The following is a 22,933-nucleotide window of genomic DNA, read 5'->3' as shown; positions in this document are numbered from 1 at the left end:
TTCTGCCTCCACTGCAAAATTGTGCTTAGGAGTTTATGTCCCAGAAGCGTTAAGGCTTTTTAAATCTCAATACCAGACTTTTTTTTTTTTTTATACTAATGAGCTTTACGAATGAACTTCAACAAGATGCATGATGGGATGTGAGCGCAGTATTAAAGGTTTACATATATTCACAAATAAGCACAATCAAGTAGATTTCAAAAGAAGTAGAGAAATGGTAAAAACAATCGGCCTGGTATTGGTGTTTTTTTTGCCTAACTCAGAGGATATGTACTGTATATCTTTTGAGTCAGAGAGGAAAGGTTCACAGAGCACCTGGTGTGGCTGGATCCAATCTAATGTTCCTTTGGACCGATTGAGCTGATGTTCTGATGCACATGTTAGCTTACACTGAACAAAATCTATTGGATTATTGAGTCACTGGAATTTTCTGGATGTTTTCTGCTCAAAATTGAAACCTACAGTAATTTTTGCCTCCCTACAACCCAACCACACCCTCCAGTGCTCTGGGAGCCTCCCCGCCTAACAGTGGCCCCTTGTCTTAACGCTCGTTAGGAGCCAGTAAAGGATGAGGGGTTAGCGTTAGCATTAGCTGCAGTTAATGGAGCCACAGCGTAGCCGCGGCGAGCAGGAGCGACGGCCCCAAAGTGGAAACCAGCGAGGCGGCCAGCAGCCCGCCGTCGTTCACCAGCCTGAAGGAGATCACCTCCACCTTGAATCCGTCCTCGGTGGCCATGCAGCGGAAGACGCCCTCCCTCAGGGGAACGTCCACGGCCGGGCCCAGGACGCAGAAGTCTCCGGAGAACAAGCAGGGGTAGTTCTTGATGCAGTTGTCCTTCTCCCAGCGGTAGGAGGCGCGGAAGGAGCGCACGGGGCAAGGGAGGAAGACGGAGGTGTTCCTCGCCACCACCACCTCTCTGGGAGACGTTTTACGCTGCTTCAGTGCTGTGAAGTCAAACACAAAGAGTTCAGAATGGCTTCAAGAGGCACTGAACCAAATGTGGACTTTGCTACGTTCGCTCTCATACCAGTGAGACTGTATCAGCTGTATCAAACAAAACATATATATAACACATACTCACACACTCAATCCTGAAGCCTCTAGAATGTTTTTGATTTTTTGGAATTTTTTTCAATATCAGTACATCTTTATTTCTTCTTCAATTTTTTCACAGATTTTCCTGCATTTTTCTTGAATCACAAATGTTACTGTTTTCATTTTTGTGAAGAAAATAATGGATTTAGTCCTTTTTGTTTCTTCCTTTTTTAGTTTTGAAACGATTTTATTATTTTCTTTAAACATGGACTTTTCTCAAAACAGGTATAAAATGTGCAGACATGGCCGAAATCTCAGAATGTTGTACTGGAGAGCACAGAGTTCACTTCCTGGTAGTGAGTTTGGAAGCCAGCGCCTCCTAGTGGTCAGTTGGGTCCAGAGAGTCAGAATCAAGCAGAGACGAGGACTCCAAGAGACCGCCCAAATGAAGGAGGCGAGGGAAACATAACCAATGAAAGTTTCCAGAGTGAATCCTAACAGGTGAGAAATTACGCCCATTGAAATGAAAAGTAAGACGACTTTAGGGGATTACAATGCTTCTCTGTGCCTTTAATGATTGCTTTCAGTGGGAAAGAACCAAAGCTCGTTACAGTAAATGGATCTCCGCTGACACCATGGGAAATATATGGAGGGAGGAGATCACTTAAGAAGATGGCCTCCCTGTCAGCGGGGAGTCGGCGTCTTGATTAGTCGAGGTTATAACTCGGTTTTCAGCTTGGAAGCAGGAAAGGCTTAGGTATCTAAAAAAGAAAAAACTCTCTCCCCTCGGGTGTTTTAGCCTCGGCTCAATTATATGATAATCATCTTCTGACTCTGGCTGCTCTGAAAAGTTCCTATTTTGGTTTAATTTGGACAGAGGCAGAATAAAGAGAGCTGAGCAGAGACTCACCCGCAGCTTGTCCACAGACTGAAGAGTTGGACTGGTCCAGATGCTGAATGAGAGCCCTGATGGAAAATAACAGAAAAGAATCAGCAGCCACACACACATTTACACACATTAACACACTGCTTAATGAGCCTCACGTCTGCCTGCTGTACCCATAAACCCATAAAGACACAACTCGACAAGACGAGCATCAAGTGCAGAGGAGGAGAGTCTTCAATGAGTGGGATTATTACATTACATTACATTACATTACGGTCATTTAGCAGACGCTTTTATCCAAAGCGACTTCTAATAAGTGCGTTCAACATAGGTAGGCAAAAGAACTTCAGGTCACAACAAATCGTACGTGCATTTCCTTCCAAAACCAACAGCTAAGAGCAGAACTAGAGCTAGAGTAGGATCGTAACAATCAGGCAACATTGCTCCTACTATTTGTATCATAAATAAAATGTCTGCAAGGAGCAAAAGCAGGTTCTGTTTGTTGGGCCAAGGATGGGATCATGGTGTTAAAGTGGTAGATGGTAGCAGAGACTAAGGTCGTACATCAGATCTGGTCTATTCTGTAGTTCAGATGTAACTTTGGTTTAAGAGTGATCTTAGCAGCAATCATGCATCCATAGAACCTGAGGACCCTGATGTTCTGCTGAGGAAAGCCTCCTGTCCCTCATTGGTCACTGTAAACAGCCAATCACTGCACAGGTGTGTGACATCACATGTGACACAGTAAGCAGTCATACCCAGAAGTGATATTGTATCCAGGCGGGATGGTGATGCACCTCCTCCTGAACTTGTCCCAGGCACAGTACGGGTCCCGGGAGAGGATGCACTCCCTGCACGTGTCACCATAGCGACCACAGTCAGCCAGCGGCAGCCGCTGCACCTCCATTGCGGTGCCGACGTAAAGGTGACCCTAGGAAGGAGAAAATGTCCCTCACTCAGTATCAACAACAAAATGTATAGAATCTGTGTTGACTCTAGGCGGACATGGTTGACCTGCTTACCTTCTGGGAGTCGATGGCCATGTTCAGAACGGGACCCTCGTTGTGAAACAGCGAGTACTGAGATATGACGAAGGCCTCCTCGCTGGTGTGCAGAACTTTGAGAACTTTCCCCTGCTCTGTTGAAGCAGAGAAGAGAGGAAATGCAGTGTGTTGTTATTGGAGTGCAGGGACGGATCACACACACACACATACACACACACAAGCTAAGCCTGTCTGAGTGTGTTTTCTGGGTTTGGGGTGCCTCTGGTCCATAGAGGGTTTTCATAAACAGTGAAGGCAGGAGGTCGGAGAGGAGAAGCAGACTGGAGGTTTTCAGTCATACAAACATTTCTTGGGGCTGAGAAGCAGAAATGCTCTAATTGGATCCGTTTCAGCTCCGGGGACCAAACCTCAGTGCGTGTTGAGTAATGATGGAGTGTGTTGCCTGTGGTGACGGAGCTCCTGGGAACCCCATGCAGAAATTCAGCCGATCGATTCCTGATCTGTGAACTGTGAGCTCTTGTTTGCACTCGTTGTGTCTGGACTGCAAATCCTGTTGCGTTTGGTAATTAATCCTGTTGGATGTGTAAACAGAGCGCTGAAGCGATCGCAGCTTCACTCTGACACTCATTCTACTATTATACATTTATGCTGCGTCGGGTACAAACCAAACCAAACGGTCAAGAGACAGAAAGTACTTCAGTTCGTTCAAGTGTGTCTCAAAAAGAAACAACCACGACATTGAGACGTGTGTGTGCAACAGAGCATTACACACACACACACACACACACACACACACACACACACACACACACACACACACACACGCTGTTTCAATTGCAATTTCCAGTGTATTCACCCCGGAGCGTTTGCAGGGATTTGTCTGCCTTGGATCGCTCTCACGGGACGGCGCGTTTTAAAGTAAAAAATTGGCTCTGTAATAACGTCCACGCCCCTCAGAGGTCGCAAAGCATCGACCTGCCGTGGTCTCCATGGAGATTTATCCATTAATATTTCTCCTTACCAGATCGCTTGGTGACTGCCAAGGAGGGACAACAGGGACAACAGGGACATTAGATTATGGTCCAAATTGTAAACTTGAGGTTCACGCCCAAACATTAGTAAGATACAGGATGGAGATTCTTCTTAAACAGATTGCGTTTGCCTCTTCACACGCAATTACTGCCAAGGTGCCATGGAGCAAAGCACTTCATAGAGCTAAGTGGGCCGGAGTAAATGGCCAGAACACATTCAGTGTTTAAAGCTTTAGGTGGAAAGAAAAATGGAAAGCGAAGGTGTGTTACTGAAAAAGAAGCTGCGTGCTCAGCAGGGAGAGGAAGAGGAAAGAAAGCGATCCAGTCAGCAGGTACAGCAGGAGTTCAGCTCCATCCCCCTCACGCGTCTCCTGCTGTCTTTGTGCTGATTCACTGCTCTGATAAAAGAGAGGAAAATAGCAGCAGACAGGATTAAAGGAATCAGATGAGGAGAGACCGGATGAGATGTGCGATGTTATCTGTTACCAGGAGGAGGAAGGCAGGAAGATGGTGAGGAGAGAAGGGGAAAGGAGACCTGAAGGTTCCTTAGAGCTGAGACAGCCCCTTAAGAAGAGGTTCAGAGAGCAGAGAGACACCGTGAAGGTCAGCTGGAGCCAATGAAGGAACACAGAGAGAGACAGACGTACAGAGGAAGATCACGCGAAAATGAGGCGACACGCCAGAAACACTGAAGACATTGAAGTTTTTCGTATTTTCCAAGAAAAAAGAAAAGTGATAGCGAGACAGAAACATGCAGGAATTTCCATTTCATTCCTTCACTCCTTCCTGCTGCAGCATCTCTGTGCACAGTGGGTGAAAACGGGCAGCCTCTCTAGCCTGGTGCTTGGCGGCTGCTATTGTGACATGAGGGGAGGGAGGCAGTCTAAGATAGATGGGACAAGAACCTGACCTGACCTGATGATGTCATCACAGGCGTAAAGAAGCGATTCAATCTTCTATCAATCAGTCAGGATCTGTGGGTTTGTAGTGCAGATTGTGTCAAAATGTGAGGTTGTCTATAGAAACACCTCCAGTCCGCATGTTTCCCCTCTCAGATGAATCTTTCTGCTTCCTCGCTCCCTACATCTCACTGACAGGCCGGCCTCTTAAATCTAAAGGATCGCACTGCAGAGAATTACAGTCCTCACTTCCTCAACTCGTATTTTCCCAGCCCGTCAGCACTCTGCCTCTCTAACCTTTCATCTAGCGCCGGGGAAAATGTCACAGCAGATGAAAAAACAGCAGCTTGTGCTCTGGTAGTGTCCCAGTGTTTCTGTCCTCCGTCCCCAAGGGGAGTCTGCTCCTGCTGCTCCTGCTGCTCCTGCTGCTCCTCCTGCTTCTGCTGCTGCTGCTGTCGTCTTCTTGTTGTTGTTGTTGTTTTCTTGCCACATCAGCGACTCCAATCGGCCTCACGTCTTCTGCTGGTCAGCCTGTCGGTGGCTGAGCGGAGGAAAGGAACCTCAGCTGCTCCCAGGTGCTTCCTGGAGTCTGGACGGTGTTTGAAGTTTGTCTTCACTTCCCCTTCTTACACTTTGAGCCCCAAACTTCATGTTCTCAACTAACTATTGAAAGAGTTCCACATCTGTCAATCAAAGGAACAGTGATGAGGGTGAATGAGGTCAATCATTGAGGTCAAGCAAGTCGAGCTTCCATTCAGCCAATCGCTGCTCAGGCTCAGCTCACTGAGGATGAATATTCATGAGTCTGGCTTCGACTCCATTTACAGCATTTATCTTTTAGCGAGTAACAAACCTATTTTGACCAAAGTAGTGCAGTAAAAGTTTGTATTTTCTTTAGGGAATACAGAGAATTAGAAGTTAACTGAAGCAGAAGTTAGCAGAAGTATAGTTTCTACTTTTATGCCACTACTGGGCAGGGAATGTTCCTGATGTTGTGGGTCTGTAGAGCCTTTGAGAGGTTGGATGTGATATTGGCCAAACAACTAAACTGACTTGACTTAAAAAACAAACTCCACAAAAACACTACGTTAAAAAGTTTATCCTCGTACTCTCAGAAGTCTGATCACCACTGTTCCATGCACCTCTGAAGGTACCGGACCGTGAGAACCTGCAGTGTTATTTGGCGATGAGGCGCCCAGTGCCTGTCCATGGAAGGAGGTTAAGGTGTTGCTGCGTTCTCAGGACGGCCACTGGGGAACGATCGCTTAGGAGCGATCACAGCTAACTGTGTTTCACGTCAAAGGATTCAGCTGTGAGGAAAAAGGAGAGAGAGCTGAAACTGAGCTGTAGTAATTATTCTATTGAGGCTCTGTGTGTATTTAGTAGCGTGAATATGTTTCATGAATATGAATGGAGCTTTGCAATTGAGCTGAGTAAATATCTGTCATCGTCTCCAGATATGGAAGTAAATGCTTATTATAGGAATCATCCCAGTAAAACGCCGGCTGCTGATGAAAAGGCGGAAGAATCCTGACTGTCACAGCACCGCCTCGCTCCCTCAGCCTGCCTGGAATCAGGAAGTCATGAAAAAAGGCCAGGGTGAGGGTTTTTTCTGGGTTTACTGTAAGCTATTGAGCTAATGAGGTCTGTGTGAGCTGCATGAGGCCGAGCTGTCAGACTGTTCTGGGTCAACGTCTTAAAGTGAACTGCTTCATCACTCCAGCAGACGCTTCTGACGGGAAAAACAAGCTGGGAGTCTCTGCGGGGGGCAAAATTAGATGGGTCTCTCTCTCTCTCTCTCTCTCTCTCTCTCTCTCTCTGTCAAGGTGCCCTTGAGCAGGGCATGTACAGCCCCAAAGATTCTCTTGTAGCTGCTAAATGCTCAGAAGTGAAATATGTGAACACTTTGTATGAATGTTAAAGAGGATGCAAACACAAATGTTTACCCAGTAAAGACCGAACACGGAACTAAACTACTGAACGTGCAATCATGCAAACACGGATTTAACCCAGCAAAGCGATCGACCCCAATGGGGGAATGTTGAGCCCAGACCTGACGTGAACGAGCTCCACATCCTTTAGGAGTCGTGACTGTGAGTAAACCCGCCGCCCTTCTCCAGCTCTCCTTTCCCTCAGCCGTGTGGTGGACAGGCCAGGCAGGCAGCACCAGGACTCCACTGCCACAGAGCCACAAACCCAAACCCATGAGCTAAAGCTGCTGTAAGCTCTGTGGAGTTACAGAGTGGATTGGGTCGCAGGTGACCCGTAGATGTTACACTGAGGGAAAAGTAGTGAGTGATGCAGGTTTAGCTCAACTAATGGAACACTTCTGTGCTCCATCTGTTTCCTTCTACTGTGAAACTGCTGCTGCTCCGTCAGCCTAAGTAACCCTCTGATTAGCCTGAGTGCTGCCCTGGCCTAAGTGCCTGCCCCCCTCCCCCCCTCCCCCCCCGGGCCCCTGTGTTACAGCATGTGGAGAAGGAGCCCACTTCTTATTTGGTCCCCCTCCAGAGTCTGTACGGGCTGTTGGCAGTGTTTAGGTTTAGATCACCGCCTTCAAAGATATTTATTGTTTGAACAATCAGAGAGACATTTGCTCTCCCAGGCTACCAGACTAATATCACGCTTCACCATTTCTTGCACAGAGATTAACGGTGCTGCTGGGCTCTCGCCGCTTCCTCTCTGTGTACCATATTTATTGGAATTCCCATCAGCGGAGAAGACAAATGGGCCGGGGCTACTCCCAACGCCTCCGGCTCCATTACCTCGTCGCCGGTCCCGAGTCGGGTCTTCGCTTCTCGTGCTTCTACTCCCCAGATTGGTTTGTGCTGTCGTAACGCACAATTCATCAAGACGAGCTGTCTGACGACCTCAGCCGCCAAAGATTGGACTATTTCACGAGGTGTGGCTCTCTCCGTGGTTCGTACAGGATGTAAGAGCGGCTCCACAGTCATTATTCAGATTGATGGGCTCAACTTGTGAATATTTATAGGCTGGGAATGAGAGTGAAGTTGAAGAGGAATAAAACGGAATGACATTAAACAGGAATGAAAAAAGACCTTTGGAGTTCCAGCTGTGTCAAATTTCCTGGAGTTTCGTGAGCTAAACCCTCTGAGGGCCCGGTGCCGCCCTGAGAATGGTCACATGACCCGTGTCTCCCTCAACAAGGCGGCCACACAAGTCACAACCTTATTGCTTAATTATAGAACAACTGCACAATAGTTAGCAAAGTACATGAGCAGACGATACCAGCTCGAGTCTCGTTCAAAGCTCAACGTTGCACAGTTACTGGTTTGATGTTTTTACAGCAGGCGGCTTAATGTACACGTGTGTTCAGACGGGACTATAAGTGAATACAATTACAGATCGCACTATTCACAAAGACTCCCAAGGATTCCCTGCCCTAAGTGCTCAGTATGCAGGTGCAGTCAGAGACCTGCTGAGGATTTTAGACCCCAGAGTTTTAAAGCAGAATGAACAAATTCAGGAATTCCGGCTGACAGACTTCCCTTTACGTGAGAGAACAGAAACATTCTGTCTGAACTGAGCCGATATCTGAAGCTCAGGAACAGGTTGGACCAAACTGCTCTAGTTTCTTTTGAGGCCACAGCAGTGACTCATGGCATTCCTTCCCCTCCTGTCACTGACACACTTAGAGGAGCCCACAGCGAGAGGCCATCGTCCCTCCTTCCTTCCTTCCATCCTTCCTTCCATCCTTCCTTCCTTCCACGCTGCATTGTTTTCTGTTGTGCTATAATTAGACCCAACCCAGAAATGTTCCCTGAATGACAAGCGAGCATCCGCCACAGCAGCGAGCAGCGTTGAAAGAGATGACACTTGCTCTTCCTTTGGCAAACTTCACAGCAGTAAGACATCTGAGCCCACGTGAGCATATGACTGGTGACGGTTGCCATAGTAATCTCCCTGAGGCGCAAGGCAATTTTGGGAGCGACTGCACTGGGTAACAGCGGTGCTCCTTTGATCAAATACAAACAGCATTGTCAAATGATTTCAACGCAATTTTAAAAGATTGGGCTTCGACCTCATGTCACCTTCCCACAGTCTTCACTGTGTCGCACTTCATCAGTGAATTGAAGCATATAGGCTCTTTACAAAACCTCCAGTGAAGCTCCAGAGACGGATTTGTGTTTTAAACTCTGTTGTGTTTTGTGAGGGTTTACTCTTGGACTTTAAGAGCCAAATACTGTGAAGTGGCAGAACCTCCAGTAACTTCCAGTCATCCAGTCTTTTTCCCACTCTTGACCGGTGACCCACGCTCTTTGTCTGTACCTGACCTCTGTGATGTGGCCGTATCGCCCCCCGTCTGTACTCACTACAACCTCTGTGTAGACGCATGTCCTTTTGTTCAGGTTCCATTCTGGTTGGTTCTTATTGTCCAGGAGTTGTTTTGACAGTTTTAAAGTTGTCTGCTGCCAAGTTTTAATCATCCTAATGCTGTCTTCACCTTGAAACACAGCAAGTAAAACGAGCAGAAGCAAACTGATAAATGTTTTTCAGAACAGATGATGTCGCCAGGGTTACTTTACTCTACAATCATCCTCAAGGTCGCTGGCTTGTAAAGCTTGCATGTCGGCCTTGTGGCTCTGCAGCTGTTTGTTTATTTTGAGAGTCACTTCAGGTGAGGAGGCTCTGAGAGTGAAATTAGGATTAGAGATTAGATTCAACCCAACCCAGCTACTCAGAGACCAACAGAGAGACGTACCTGTCCCGAGGTACAGGACGCTGTAGTGCTCGTCGTTGACAGTCAGGACGATGTCTGCCGCAGTGTGTGTGATCTGGTCATCGGAGGGAAGGTCGAGCGGGGCCACACCCATTGGGCGAATCACATCCTCAATTTCTGGGTGGTACCTCATCAGCCCGAGGTTTTTGACGTCGTTGTGACCTCCTGCCGTTGAGTTTTTGCGGATGCACTGAGAAGAGAAGTGATGTCATCAGTTGTCTGTGAAGGTTCTCAGTCATCCGGGTCCTGGTATCCAAGGAAATGTTAGACAACTGGACTTGCTAGTAAAGGCTTGAAGACGAGACTAATGTTGACTAATCAGAGCAGAAGAAGCCATTCAGATGAGAGATGAAGCGTCTTCAGGCCTTTATCAGCAAGTCCAGCGTGAGATTAACTTTCCTTGGATGTAGTTCAGACCGAACCGGAGGCAAACAAAACGGCCGCGGAAAGATTTGAAAATTGCATCTCTTATGAAGAGTGCCTCCCCCAAGCAGCCCGGTTGTTGCTTTGGTTTAAATTGCTTTCTCACCATTCCAGGGCGGTTTCCCATGAAGGAGCTGCTGTAGCCCCTCAGCTTGGACGTGGAGAAGGCTTGGTCGATGTCTTCAATGGAGTAGGCGCAGATCACCGTTCTGCCCCTGAACAAAAGCAGAGAGAAGTGGAATCAAAGCTGAGCAGAAGAAAGCAGAGAAATATGCAGGCAGAGTAAAACTGTAGTTTTGGGTCAGGGTTGAAGAACATCACACACAGCTTCTCTCTTCCTTTGTTTTTGGAAGCAATGCCCTCATGAACTTATTCCAGAGCTTTGTTGGCATTGGTTGCTTCTAGCCTGAGGGCTCTGTGAGGGTTTGTGTCTCACCATGGGTTGGAGAAGAGGCCGTACAGGACGCCGGCCCTCTTGTCCTGAGCCGTCAGCACCACGGCCTGCTTGATGTTGTTGTACTGCTGCTGCGAGCTGCCGGCGCCGCACATCACCCGGGCCTTCATGAAGGTGGTCCACGAGTCCGCCAGCACGGCCTTGATGCCGCCCTCGTCCACCTGTCAGTCACAGATGAGGACAGTTCAGCCATAAAGGGACGGACAGGTGGACAAATAGATTGAGATTTATAGCAAGTCCCTGAGCGGCGTCGCCTGGCTCACTGCAGTGAGGCAGCACAGAGTGATCGAGCTCATGGAGGCCACAATGCTTCTTAGGCACTCTGCCAGAGTGCCTCAAAGAACAATGAACACGGCTGGCACTGGATTTCTTTCCATTCTAATATTCAAAACAAACACTTTACAAACCCTGAAATGTATTTGTATTTATTTTGGTTTTGTAAGATTGAGCCCTTAAATGCTGATGATGGCCCAGAGACCATCGTCTCATGAGGTCACATGACCCACCACCATGTGACCCTTCCACCATGTGACCCTTCCACCATGTGACCCTTCCACCATGTGACCCTTCCACCATGTGACCCTTCCACCATGTGACCCTACTACCATGTGACGCAGACTTTCAGTGTGAATTTAGTCTGTAGTTGCTCTGACATTTATGAGTAGAGACCATTTCTGTCTTGAAACCTTTGAGTGATTCATTGTGACTCTTGAATGGTTTGCAAACGTGACAGATGAAGACTTGAAGCTGTTTTGTGTTGGACAACATACAACAATAAGCTACAACATGCAGTGATGAACGTTGGTGAGTGGAGTTGGCACCATGCAGACTCGGCCGATCCGGGCCCGGTACGGCTCCTCGTCCACCCGGGCCGTCTTGTTGAACTCGCTGAAGAAGAAGTAGATCTCCTCTTTGTCCTTCACTGCAGACGGGATCACAGCCGCGCCGGCAAACTGCGGATCTGTGGGACAAAGCCAAGATTGTTTGACTACAAAATCGTCTTTTTATTAATTTTACAGGGCAGCAGAACAAAATGTCACTGGACAGCACAAAGAGGAAGCGTTGGACTTGTCTTTGTTGTGAGGAAACATGCTAATCTATTAGCGTATCGTTGTTTTGTCCTCGTGACATTTGGACCAATCAAAGGAATTCGATTAACACTGAAATAAATAAGACAGCAGCAAATTCTCAAACTGATGAAACTTGAGAAAACAACATAATCGACTAAAATTATGGATTTTTTAATTGTGAAAAACACTTTTCTTGTTCCTGTCCATAGACTTTACAGATAACTGCTTCAGTCTGGTCTCTGGTTGTTTCTCGCTGTAAACGTTTTCTGCCTCATGTTACAAATTCCTCCAATCACTGAAGTTCCATTGCAGAGAATAAGACTCGAACGTTAAACAGGGTGAATACGCCCACATGTGATTTTCCCACAGGAGCGATTACAGGCGATGTACAGGAATCCACCGCCCACCCTCTCACATCCATCACACTGAAGCCTCCTCAGTCTCTGTGCGACGCTCCTACTCACTCAGCAGCCAAATGTTCTCCGACTTCAGAAGCTTCTGGGTGCCAAACGTCCGTCTGATGGAGCCGCTGTGACCTCCCACCGACGACAGAGCGGAGTACAGACTTCCATCTGAGACGGAACAGCAACACAAATAGACATGATGATTCGTTTTCTGCATTTCATAAATGTGTGAACAGAAACTCTGGGTTTATACTTTACACACACACACACACACACACACACACTCCTGATGGGCTCAACCAGGAGTGATGGCTGGTGTGCCAAAGCTTCGGTCTGACCTGGAAACACTCAAATGTCTGAAAAGCAGAGTGAGGTCATCCGTGACGTTGTCATGGAAACAGACTTTGTGACATATCCGGGTTGACGGATGTTTCCGGGGGGCATGTGGGGTTTTGTTTGGTGCCGAGCCAAGAGGTGATCTTCTTGAATTTACTGCACAGACTCAGACAGCAGCACAGTGACTAAGAGCAGGAGAGGAAGAGGAGGAGGGAGGAGGGAGGAAGGATAGCAAAGAAGAACATCGCGGCGAGGAAAAGCTGGCTGCACTGATGAGTTGCCTCCAATCCCCGTCTCCCAATATCCCCACTTAGAGCTCTGTCTCCATAGCGATGCAGACGGGGACGGTGGCGGTAACAGCTTAATTAGCACAGATCATTAGAAAGAACGCCGCCCCACTCAAGCGGACGGCTGCTTCACCGCTACCACGATTGATCCTCGCCTGACGAGCTTCCCGCGGTGAAACTAACCTCGCCGTGATTCAACTCAGATAGATTGCTCTCATTTTCTCCAGCAGAGATCAATCTGCACTCTGTGGTTTCATTAAACAGACAATTTGTCCGCCTCTCATTGAGCGCCGCGACGACCCAACAGCTATTACTATGTTACTATGACGATACAGAACCATCTCCATGAAGGTCCTTGGGTTGTGTGAGGTGATGCAGAACGTGCAGGAGGCCGACACCCTCATGAGAACACAGCTACACGGAAAGAAGAGAACATTCTAAGGGAATGAGACTGTGGTCACGGGTTCAAGACCCAAAGGAGAGGACACATATCTTGCATGTATACTGTAGGTGTAGAGGTGAATCTTCTTTTTTATCTTTTCATTCTCCACTGCACTGCAGCTGTTGCACATCAATTTCCCCGGGGATAGATAAAGCTTTATCTTATCTTATCTTATATAAGCCAAGACTTTGCCGACATGTTTTTGGCGAGCGACATAATGCTTCCTGACACCTCCGTGCAGCCGAGCTGAACAGTGTGTGATTCTGTTATTTGTTAATGTGCAGGAATACAATCATATGTTTGAGTCCAGAGTGTCTGGGTGGAGGAACAGCACGCCTGGGCACGTCTCCATTCAGAGTGGTCTCTTGGTTTCTGGAAGAACAAGCGTAAGAGGAGAAACAGCCTCCATGCTGTCATGTGAAGGGAAAGAGAAACAGCCTGCGTCTCTAAAAAACACAACTGTCAACAAACTGTAAAGCTAATGGGTCCATTACTCTGAGAGATATCAAGCTGGGGATCAGCAAAAACACGGATTTCCACCTGAACTGGCCGGCAGAGGCAATAACATGAAGCTCTCAGTGCCTCGGCTCCTTTAGCCTGCAGTCTCACTGCAGGTTCAACATCTCTGGGTAAGCAAGAAAGAAATGAAACGCTGTCATTTTATGTCTCTTCCAAATTGGATTCCACCACTAAAACTGCCATTTAGTGACAGGAGGGAGGATTGTAATGTACAGGAAAAACACACTGGGGCTTCATTTACCAACGGCTCAGTGTGCAGAGGATTAATATTATCAGCACACACACAGAACGTTTAGGACCCAATATTTACTCATTACCTTTATCATCTGCTAAAGTCCAGGATTAAACTGCTCAAATGTAAAATGCAGTCTGTCCTCAGGTTGTGTTTGTCCTTATGTAAGGCTTTGAACAGTTTGGGTTGGAAGTTTGAATCCCTCCCACGCAGTCGAATGAGCAAAGCAAGGCCTTCATACAGAAAGACAGTGACCACATCCGTCCCTCCGTTGTTTCTTTCAAATCCCTCGTTCTCACGTTCACAGCTACAGACTTTAGGATCCACAGAACCTGGGCGTCCTCTGAGGCGGCCCAGACCACCACACACACTTCATTGACTTAAATTCCAGCAGTCCAAGTTTAGGGTTCAAACGTCCCAAAGATGTAATAATAATAGTGACGATATCAATCCTCACTAACAAGCAGCTGGGTCTCTACTGCACGGCCCGGAGTCCCAGAGGAGAGAGGAGAGAGGAGAGAGGAGAGAGGAGAGAGGCGCAGCCACACTGCACAGACCCCATTACCGCTCTGCACCTTCTACCAGAGGGCCAAGGATCAGATTCACACAATCAAATCAAACGTTGGCTGGATCAGTTTTTCTCTTCAGGTGATTTCTCCTTCCTAAAGCCTTCATCTTCATCATCATTCAAACCACGAGAGCAGGCTGAGATGGAAGCTGAGCAGTGAGGTTCACTCCCGGTTGAAATCCTCACCCTGATACGTGCCGCTCTGCTGGCCTTCTCAACACATCCATGATGAGAAGGTCTTACTCACATCACTGCAGATAAACCTTCTCTCTTTCTGGACGGTGACAGATAGAAGGACTGCGGTTCGGCCTAAAGACCTTGGGAATGGGCGACCAAAGCCAAGCCAAGTACTTCTCCACCCATTGACCGCGTAAACTCCCGTTTTTGATAACGATTAAGTTCCCAGGTCTGCTTCCAGGTCTACAGACCCACAAACATCTACACAATGACACAACTAACATAAAGCAACAACAGTGACAGTGAGTTTTCTGTGACATTTCCGAAAAATCGCTGTCTTTGGATAATCAAGATGGAGGATATAAATTGAAGCGGGGATTGTAGATAATGTATGTGAGATACAGGCTCATCCTTCTGTGAGAGAAACGGCTCTCGCTGCTGTGAGGCACTTCAGATAAGAGCCAACACTCATTTACATCTTCTGAACAGAGAGCGATGATGAGCGGCGTCTGCTGCTCCTCCCCTCACAGAGGAACTAAATTAATCCAAACTCCTCAAGCGTTTTGCTCCAAAATAAGATACTTATCAGCCGATAAAGGGACTCGTCTGAATACACCGACGACTTCTTCTTCTACCGCAATCGTCAAACAAAAGACGACTCAAAGTGCCATCACAACGGTTTGTTTCCAGAGCAGCTGGTTGCTCTGCGCTTCAGCACTGTAAACATGAGAGGAGAGTCAAGTGCTCCTCTTCATCAACACGCCTGGGATTCAAGACACAGACAGGAAATGATGTCATCTCGGAAAGAGTTGTGTTTTCTTCAGGCATGAAAGGACTGTGGATGGTTTACTGGAGAGTTTGGTTTGATGAGTCGATGTTTAGAAGCTCGCTGATCGACTGTGGAGGGAAAACACATCTCTAACTTTATAACCAAATGCTTGATTGAGGTAAAAACAGGAGAGGAAATGAAGAGGACGACCTAGAGTTACTATGGTAACTATAGTTCTGATATCAACAGCTGAGCTCTCGTTGAGCTGATTCATGTTTGTTAGTGGAACACGGTGTCAGGCTCATTTCTCTCATTAGAGCACACACACACACACACACACACACACACACACACACACACACACACACACACACAGTAGAGAGCTGCTTCATGTTTACTGTCTGGAAACGGGCCTCAAAGGGTTAAACTGCTCCTTCTCCTCCCTTTACCCACATGAGCCAATTACTAATCAGCAGAGTCTTTAACAAGCCAATGCACCTGCAGTGAGCTCCTGGTTGATCAGGCACAGAGAGCCTCATCTGCATGTCTTTACTCTTTAGCCTCTCACTTCCTTACCTGCGATCAGGCTGATGGAGGTCTGCGAGGGGTACGGCGGCGAGAGGTCGGTGGCGGCGGCGATCTGTCCGTTGCCCTGCACGTCGGTCAGCACAGTGTCGTTTACCTGCAGGAGGGAGCCACACACACACACACACACACACACACACACACACAGCTCTCTCATCAGCACCACGAGGCAGATATCATGTCACGCATTCAGAATGTGATCAGCTCAGGCAGTGACGTGTTCGTGTTGCAAAGTGAGCCGCCTGTTAGAATATTGATGCAGCCATCGTTAATAATCTACAGAAAGAGAGAGAGAGACCAGGAACGATGGAATAAACAAAAGAAAGAAGAAAAGATGAAGAGGAAGTGAATAAAGCCCAGGGAGGTTGAGGGAGGTTCAGTCCTCAACACGTTCTTCTCTTTCTTTTGTGATTCATCAATAATTAAAATGAGCTCCAGTGATGAAACATTGAGATCTGCTTTAAATGGAAGAAAGAAAGAGATGAGGAAAGAACAGGAGAGACTCAGACCTTCAGTCTTTTCATTTTAGACGTATCAATATATGAGGAATTCCCCAAATGGGACGTATAGAAGTAATAACAGGTCTGTGTTTGTGGATGGAGAGAAGGAGAGAGAGGAGAGAGAAAAGAAATGAAGGGAGGGAGGGATGGAGGTGAGATCCTTCAATGTTTCCCAAGAGAAAGAAAGAAAAGAGAGAAGAAAAACAGAGGCAGGAAAAGAAAACAGGAAGCCAAAAGAAACAAATAACTAAGACGAGATAAGAGGAAAGTAATCAAGGAACCAAGCAGAGGAAAAGGATAAACAACAAATCTATTTAAACGTTGTTCATTAGCAAACATTGAAATTCTGAATGTTTCAGGGATAAAATATTCTGTTCTCCATTAAACCAGAGGGAAGAAACGACTCAACAGATAACAAAATGCTAATGAATTCAGATCGATGGCGTTCAGGCTCCAGCAGCTAGGAACACCTGGATGTGTGGAACGTTGACTTACCAGCATCCAACATCTGGGGCTCCCAGCGTTCGTCCCACACACAACGAAGGTGTCGTTCACCTTCTGAATGACGGTGATGAAGTTATCACACTCCATCTGCGGGAGAACGAGAGAGCGAGAGAATGAGAGCGAGCGGAGGAACGATTGAGAGGGAATGAAACAAACCACAAGTGGAAGAGACGTGTCACACACATTAACTCAGAACACACTCTAGATACACTGTTTGTGGATGTGTGATATAGTCAAAGTTACACGTGGCGTCCCACAAGGCACTATTCTGGGCCCGCCTCTATTCCTCATCTCCATTCATGGTTTAGCTGTCGTCTATGCAGCCTTTCGCTTTTGCTGATGCAATAGTTTCAAATTTCAAGCAATTTTTCTTTTGAATGTCACATTTTTCCTTTAAATCATTTGGAGAGATTTATTTCTTATTTGTTTCAGTGTGAGAAGCTTGAGTCTTTCTGTTCTGAGGGTTTTTTGGAGGATTGGAGTAGTTAGCAGAGAAGTTTAGGACATCTGTCCTCCAACCTCCTTTAATGTCCAGGTAGGAACACCGGCCCAGCATGGAGAGACGCCAAGCTCGTAAAACACTGCTGCATTCTGTTTACCTCCACTACAGACACTCAACCATCGCTCGCCCGCAGGTTGAGAGAAAGAGACGGAGCAAAGGAGGGGGGATGACGGGAGAGAGAGAGAGAGAGAGAGACACAGAGAGACAGAGAGACAGAGACAGAGAGAGAGACAGAGAGAGAGAGAGACAGAGAGAGAGAGAGAGAGAGAGACACAGAGAGACAGAGAGAGAGACACAGAGAGAGAGAGAGAGATTAAGAGACCGAGTTCCTCTTTCTCTTTCGCTTTCAGTAGATACGAAGAAACAGAACAAAGGAAGCAAGAAACGAGAGCACAATGCAGAAGATATAAGAGAGAGACGAAGAGGGAGAGAGAAGGGGATAGAGAGAGACGGAGAGAGAAGGAGAGAGGGAGAGAGAGGGAGAGAGAGATTTTGGATGTGATCCAGGCTTTGTTCACAGGAGCGTTGGTCCTGCAGCACAGCACTGCATTCCTCCGTACGCATCACTTATTCATTAAGTGGAGAGAATGGAGTCCGAGTCCCGCGGCTGCAGGATGAGGAGGAACGCTGAGCCGGACCTCAAGGTTTCATAAATTCAGCTTCTGAGGCGAGATGAGTCCAGACCAGTTTATTGTCCTTTAACCAGAAACATAAAGTGCTGCGAAAAAAAAAGCAGCGGGCACCGATCCAGTTGGACATAAAGCAAAAGTAAAAACCTGGAGATTGGGAGAGAACATCACACACTGGGTGAAGCAGGGCCGAGCTGCTGAGAGCGTGTGTGTGGGGGAGGATGGTGGGCGAGCGAGCGGGCGGGCGGGCGCGTGGGACCAGATCTGTTTCTTTACACTCCTGTTTTATTTCTTGTCTAGTCTACACACTACTATGGAGGATGAGTTGAAGACGTGCACAGTGAGGGGATGGTAGTTTGTTTCCACGGCAGCCATGGAGGGGTTAAGTTTCAGTTTGAGCTCTGATCTCAGAACCCTCTGCTGTCCAAAGTGGTTTCTGCTGTTTTACTTTTCATTGGATTTGTTCTTTATCTGCGGGCAGAGCAGCAGTTTGCCAGCTGCTCGCTCTGTGCCAGGCCTGCAAATGTGTGTGTGTGTGTGTGTGTGTGCGTCGGTACAAAAGGATGAAGGGAGAGGAAGAGTGAAGGACGAGTCAGGACATGGAGGAGTACAGTGTCAACATTTCAAATACATACAGAACATATCAACTGGATTTTAATGATGAATGTGAGCAGAAACAGAGAAGGAATTCTGGGATCTGAAGTCAAACTTTTCTCCCAAAATCTTCTCCTGCTTCTTGAAATATTTTTGGCGGTGCAGAATTCAATGAAAATGAAAACAGTCAGATCAGATCGGATGGGGTGAGGTGGCGTTGTGATGAAGGTGACGGTGAAGGTGTCAGAGCTCTCTGACTGATCTCTGGGGCCGATAACGAGTCGCTCCACTCTCTCGCTCCACTCTCTCGCTCCACTCTCTCGCTCCGTTCCTCCGGAGCGTGGGAGCGTTTCAGGGATCAGGTGACACATCTGCAGTAATCTGGCTGATTGTTGCATTTTAAAAAACGCAATTATCCTCTTCAGTCTTTTTTCACAAAGAGGTGTTAATGATGCTCCTCAGTCCCATACAGCTCACACACACATCTGGGCTGGGGGCTGGTGTGTGTGTGTGTGTGCAGGGAGAAGATTTCAGCTCTTTTAGGCATAAAATAGCCTTTTCTGTCTTTTTTGCGTCTTTTTCTGTTGTTTATTATCATCATCCTGACTTTTCTGTGTGTTTGACGTATTTGCTCTGTGGTGCTGAGTCCCAAAGGTGTAACACACACTCACACTACAGACTGGTGTGTGTACTGTGTTCTACGTCAATGTGCTGGACTTCAACTACACACAAACGCATGAAGATCAGTGTGTAACGGAACTCAAAGTGAGACGGCGAGCTCGCTTACTAACTGGATAAGTCTAACGGAGGTATTTCATCTGGAACATGAAGGCACCATGAGGTCATCACACAGTCCAGGGCTTCTGTAAGAAGATCTGGTAAGAGTCCAGAGAAATAAACTCTACTTTTATATCTTTAGAGCCACCATTTTGACAAACGTCTTCGTCCTGAGTAGCTCCTCCCTCTCTGCGCTGCACTGCATTATGGTCCAGTGGTGTCCATGGTGACCAGAGTGTGGGTGAATGCGTGTCTTTATGTTAAAGAGGTGCTGAGTGTTCAGCAGCACAAACCTCTCTGTCTGCAGACGAGCATGATGGTGAAGATGAAGATGAAGGTGATGGACAGATGGAGCAGGATGCAGTGAGGGGTGGGTCTCTACCTTGGGGGGCGCCGCCTTCGCCATGCACGTGGCCTTGGCAGTCTCATCAGAAGCGGCCGGGATCTGTGGGAGGAAGCAGTGTTTAGTTTGTTGTCTTATCTCCTCACTTATCTCCTCCCTTATCTCCTCCCTTATCTCCTCACTTATCTCCTCCCTTATCTCCTCTCTTATCTCCTCCCTTATCTCCTCCCTTATCTCCTCTCTTATAGCACAAATACTACCAACACCAACTTCTCTGACTACAAATAACGACAATCCTGTTTCAATTACTTACAGTTCTGCAGCGGCTACAATCACACCACAAACAACAACACAACAACCAGAATCCCTACAACCACCGTAAATAACATATTAGTATTTACAACTCCTGCCACTAACAAAACTTCTGCTGCTTACATCAACCACAAACTGCTGTTACACTACTAACTAACTCTAACTGCTACCAGCTACACACACACTGCATTTAATACTCTTACGACTTCATGCTCCTTGTCCTGCCACAGATTGTGTCGTCACAGTAACAGTCGTAGTCGTACAGCAACATAATGCAGCTTTTCTGTCGTTTCGTTTTCCTTTCCTTCTGTCTGAGCGGTGTAGTTGTGGTTTGGTCTCCTGTGTTTATATTCCCTTGTGTATTGACTCGTGGTCGTCTGCGGTCGTCGTCAGTGACACAAAGCCGCGGCTAATCCCGCTAACACAGCGCGAGGAGCGGGCCGGGCGGGTTTAGATCCCACACAGGCGCTGAGAGATGAGCTCAGCTGCGTTAATGTATGCTACACACTACTGTCACACCCCCCTACGCTCAATCTGGGTCATCAGCAGACCGCCGCACCTTTAGTTTCTACGTCACATACACACACACAGGTTCAGGTTCTTATGATCAAACACAGCGGGCGCATTGGAGCTGAAACCTGTTTGGCCTCTGGAGGAGATCATGTGTTGGAACATAAACAAGCCCAGCGCCCCGGCTGAGCCCCGGGTTCAGCTTGAGCCTGACCCCAGCCCAGCACAGCAGCTTCTCCTGAGCGGTAATGTGCAGATGCAGCACAGAAGCTCCACATGAAAGGAACAATGAGATTCCTCCCCCGGAACATTCAGGCGTGGAAACAGAAGAGGCGGGAATAGTGTTTATGTGTGCGTGTGTGTGTGTGTGTGTGTGTGTACCTGCAGGTCGCGGACGCCTCTGTCGGTGAAGCTCAGCACGTAGATCATGGCCTGGCCGCCCACGTACAGCCTGTCGCTGCCCTCCTGGTGGTACAGGCTGATGTAGTTCTCAGGTTTGCTGAAGTGAAACCTGGGCGGCCCTGCAGGTCACAAACAGCAGAATATACATCACACACACATCACATATCCATAACGCTCTGTGGGAATATGCTCCTGTACTTATAGGACCATCAGCAGAACATTACAGAGTATTACTACTGCCACTAACATCAAGTCCCTCTACTAAATCAGGTCCAATACAAATACAACAGCCTCTGTGAGCAGCAGCAGCAATTACTACAATGTGTGTTAAAGGCTGCTGAGGTAGAAGAAGCTTTCTCTCTTCAGACATGTTGGTCCAGAAGGCAGAGAACCTTCAAATCTGCGCTCTGTGGCGTCATGGAAACCTGGCCTGGCTGTGTGGGGGCAGACGGGGTTTGGTGGGAGCCATAAATATTACTGCAGTAATCAAGCAGGCAAATCCCAATCTCAGCATCACCGACTCAGAAGTATAATGAGAGTACAGAGTACAGGCTCCTGAACGCATCACGGCGCTGTGGTTTCTAACAACGTGAAGCATCAGGAGGCACCAAGGACACAGACCGGGACGACGTGGTGCTGGAACGTTCTCTGACTTACAGCTAAGTGCAGGACAGTCGCCACGACAACCGTGATCTCACTTCCACCTGATGTTCCCTGACTGAAGCACACGCAGGGACACGATGTACCGCTCAGTATTTAGTGCTCATTTGAGACGCAGCTCCAGCGTGTTGTCACGACAACAACGTCATCAGCACGTCCACCCCGCTCGTCCTGAGATCAATATTCACCGTGGAAACGCTCACACTGTGTACTTCATAAGGGGAAAGTCAAGTTAGTGTGTGAGACCGTCTGAGGTCTGAAGCCTGAAGCCTCCAAACAACAACGACGACAAGGAGGGGCTCCAAAAAAGAGAGTGTGTGTGTGTGTGAGAGCATGGTGAGGCTTGTACAGCAACCTTTGTGGTGACCTTTGACCCGGCCTACTGGGGTGTTTTGGTTACATTTAAATATTGTTTTATTCCCATATTCCTCCTCAGCAGCAGGAACGTCTCTGATTCTCTCTCTGCTGTTTGAGGGGAAAAAGGTTTAACACACATTTAAATAATAAATCCAAATGTTTTTTCTGTGTGGCTGAATGTCGTCGCTCAGTGCAGGACAGAGCGGCGCAGCAGGTTGCTACGGCCGACCCACCACGTTTCTATGGCAACAGTGGACCCTCTGATTGGCGGCCACTGACTGTCTCTCTTTCCCAAACAAAAAAAAAAATTTCATTTGTAGGGATTGAGATTTTATATTATTTTCAATTTTATCACTTTCTCGTTATTTCACTTTGTTTTTTTTGATAGCTCTTATTTATGAAATGACTTAAATCCTGACTTAATTAAGTATTTTTTTTTACCATTTTATAGTCCCGTTGTTCTCGTTCCCTTGTTGGCCTCTTTCACTCTGACTGGCCTGCAGAGCTCAAACATCGTCTGCTCTCTGCCTGCTGGGAGAGTTTAAGGCTTTTAATCTCTGCTGCTGAGTCTCAACCTGGAAACTTGTAAAGGTGGAGTCTTCAGGCCTCGTGTCTGCCGACTGCTCCACAAAGGCTTCATTAAGTGGAGCAGAGTCCTGACCCACCTGAGACAGAGAGTGGACCTGAATGGAGCAGGAAGTCTGGACCAACAGAACCACTCATCCTGGGTTTGGAAGCCAAATTAAAGGAAAAGTTGAAAACTCTAGTTTACGTCCCTGGAGGGCCCTGGATACGAAGTGCGCCCCTGTAGCAGGAGTTAGTTTACAAACAAATCCCTCTTCACAATCTGAAATTTGACTTTTTGGATTAGGAGAAGAAGCCAAAACGCTTCTGATGCAGAGAAGACTTTTTGGACCAGGACCTCCAGGACCTCCAGGACCTCCAGGACCTCCAGGGCCTCCATTCTAATCATGCCAGGA

The 22,933-nt window shown here is 47.4% G+C and overlaps 1 protein-coding gene across 1 annotated transcript in view; it reads right to left on the bottom strand.

Annotated features, from left to right (window-relative positions):
• Positions 1–598: 598 nt before the first annotated feature.
• Positions 599–22,933, bottom strand: part of LOC142988977 (semaphorin-7A) — a 24,706-nt gene continuing 2,371 nt past the window's right edge. Inside the window, exons 2-14 of the mRNA XM_076138312.1 lie at positions 20,916–21,055; positions 19,752–19,814; positions 16,859–16,954; positions 15,855–15,960; positions 12,009–12,116; positions 11,296–11,435; positions 10,457–10,635; positions 10,127–10,235; positions 9,580–9,787; positions 2,945–3,060; positions 2,681–2,853; positions 1,947–2,002; positions 599–945 (exon numbers count right to left, since the gene is read on the bottom strand). Coding sequence (XP_075994427.1) covers positions 599–945; positions 1,947–2,002; positions 2,681–2,853; positions 2,945–3,060; positions 9,580–9,787; positions 10,127–10,235; positions 10,457–10,635; positions 11,296–11,435; positions 12,009–12,116; positions 15,855–15,960; positions 16,859–16,954; positions 19,752–19,814; positions 20,916–21,055 — 1,841 coding nt within the window. The remainder of the gene's footprint in view (positions 946–1,946; positions 2,003–2,680; positions 2,854–2,944; positions 3,061–9,579; positions 9,788–10,126; positions 10,236–10,456; positions 10,636–11,295; positions 11,436–12,008; positions 12,117–15,854; positions 15,961–16,858; positions 16,955–19,751; positions 19,815–20,915; positions 21,056–22,933) is intronic.

The sequence above is a fragment of the Genypterus blacodes genome, unplaced genomic scaffold, assembly GCF_046128005.1.
Source record: "Genypterus blacodes isolate CSIRO-AG114 ecotype Tasmania unplaced genomic scaffold, CSIRO-AGI_Gbla_v1 ptg000358l_1, whole genome shotgun sequence".
In the NCBI taxonomy this organism is placed as follows: Eukaryota; Metazoa; Chordata; class Actinopteri; order Ophidiiformes; family Ophidiidae; genus Genypterus; species Genypterus blacodes.
This window is presented reverse-complemented; position numbering and strand designations above follow the sequence as displayed.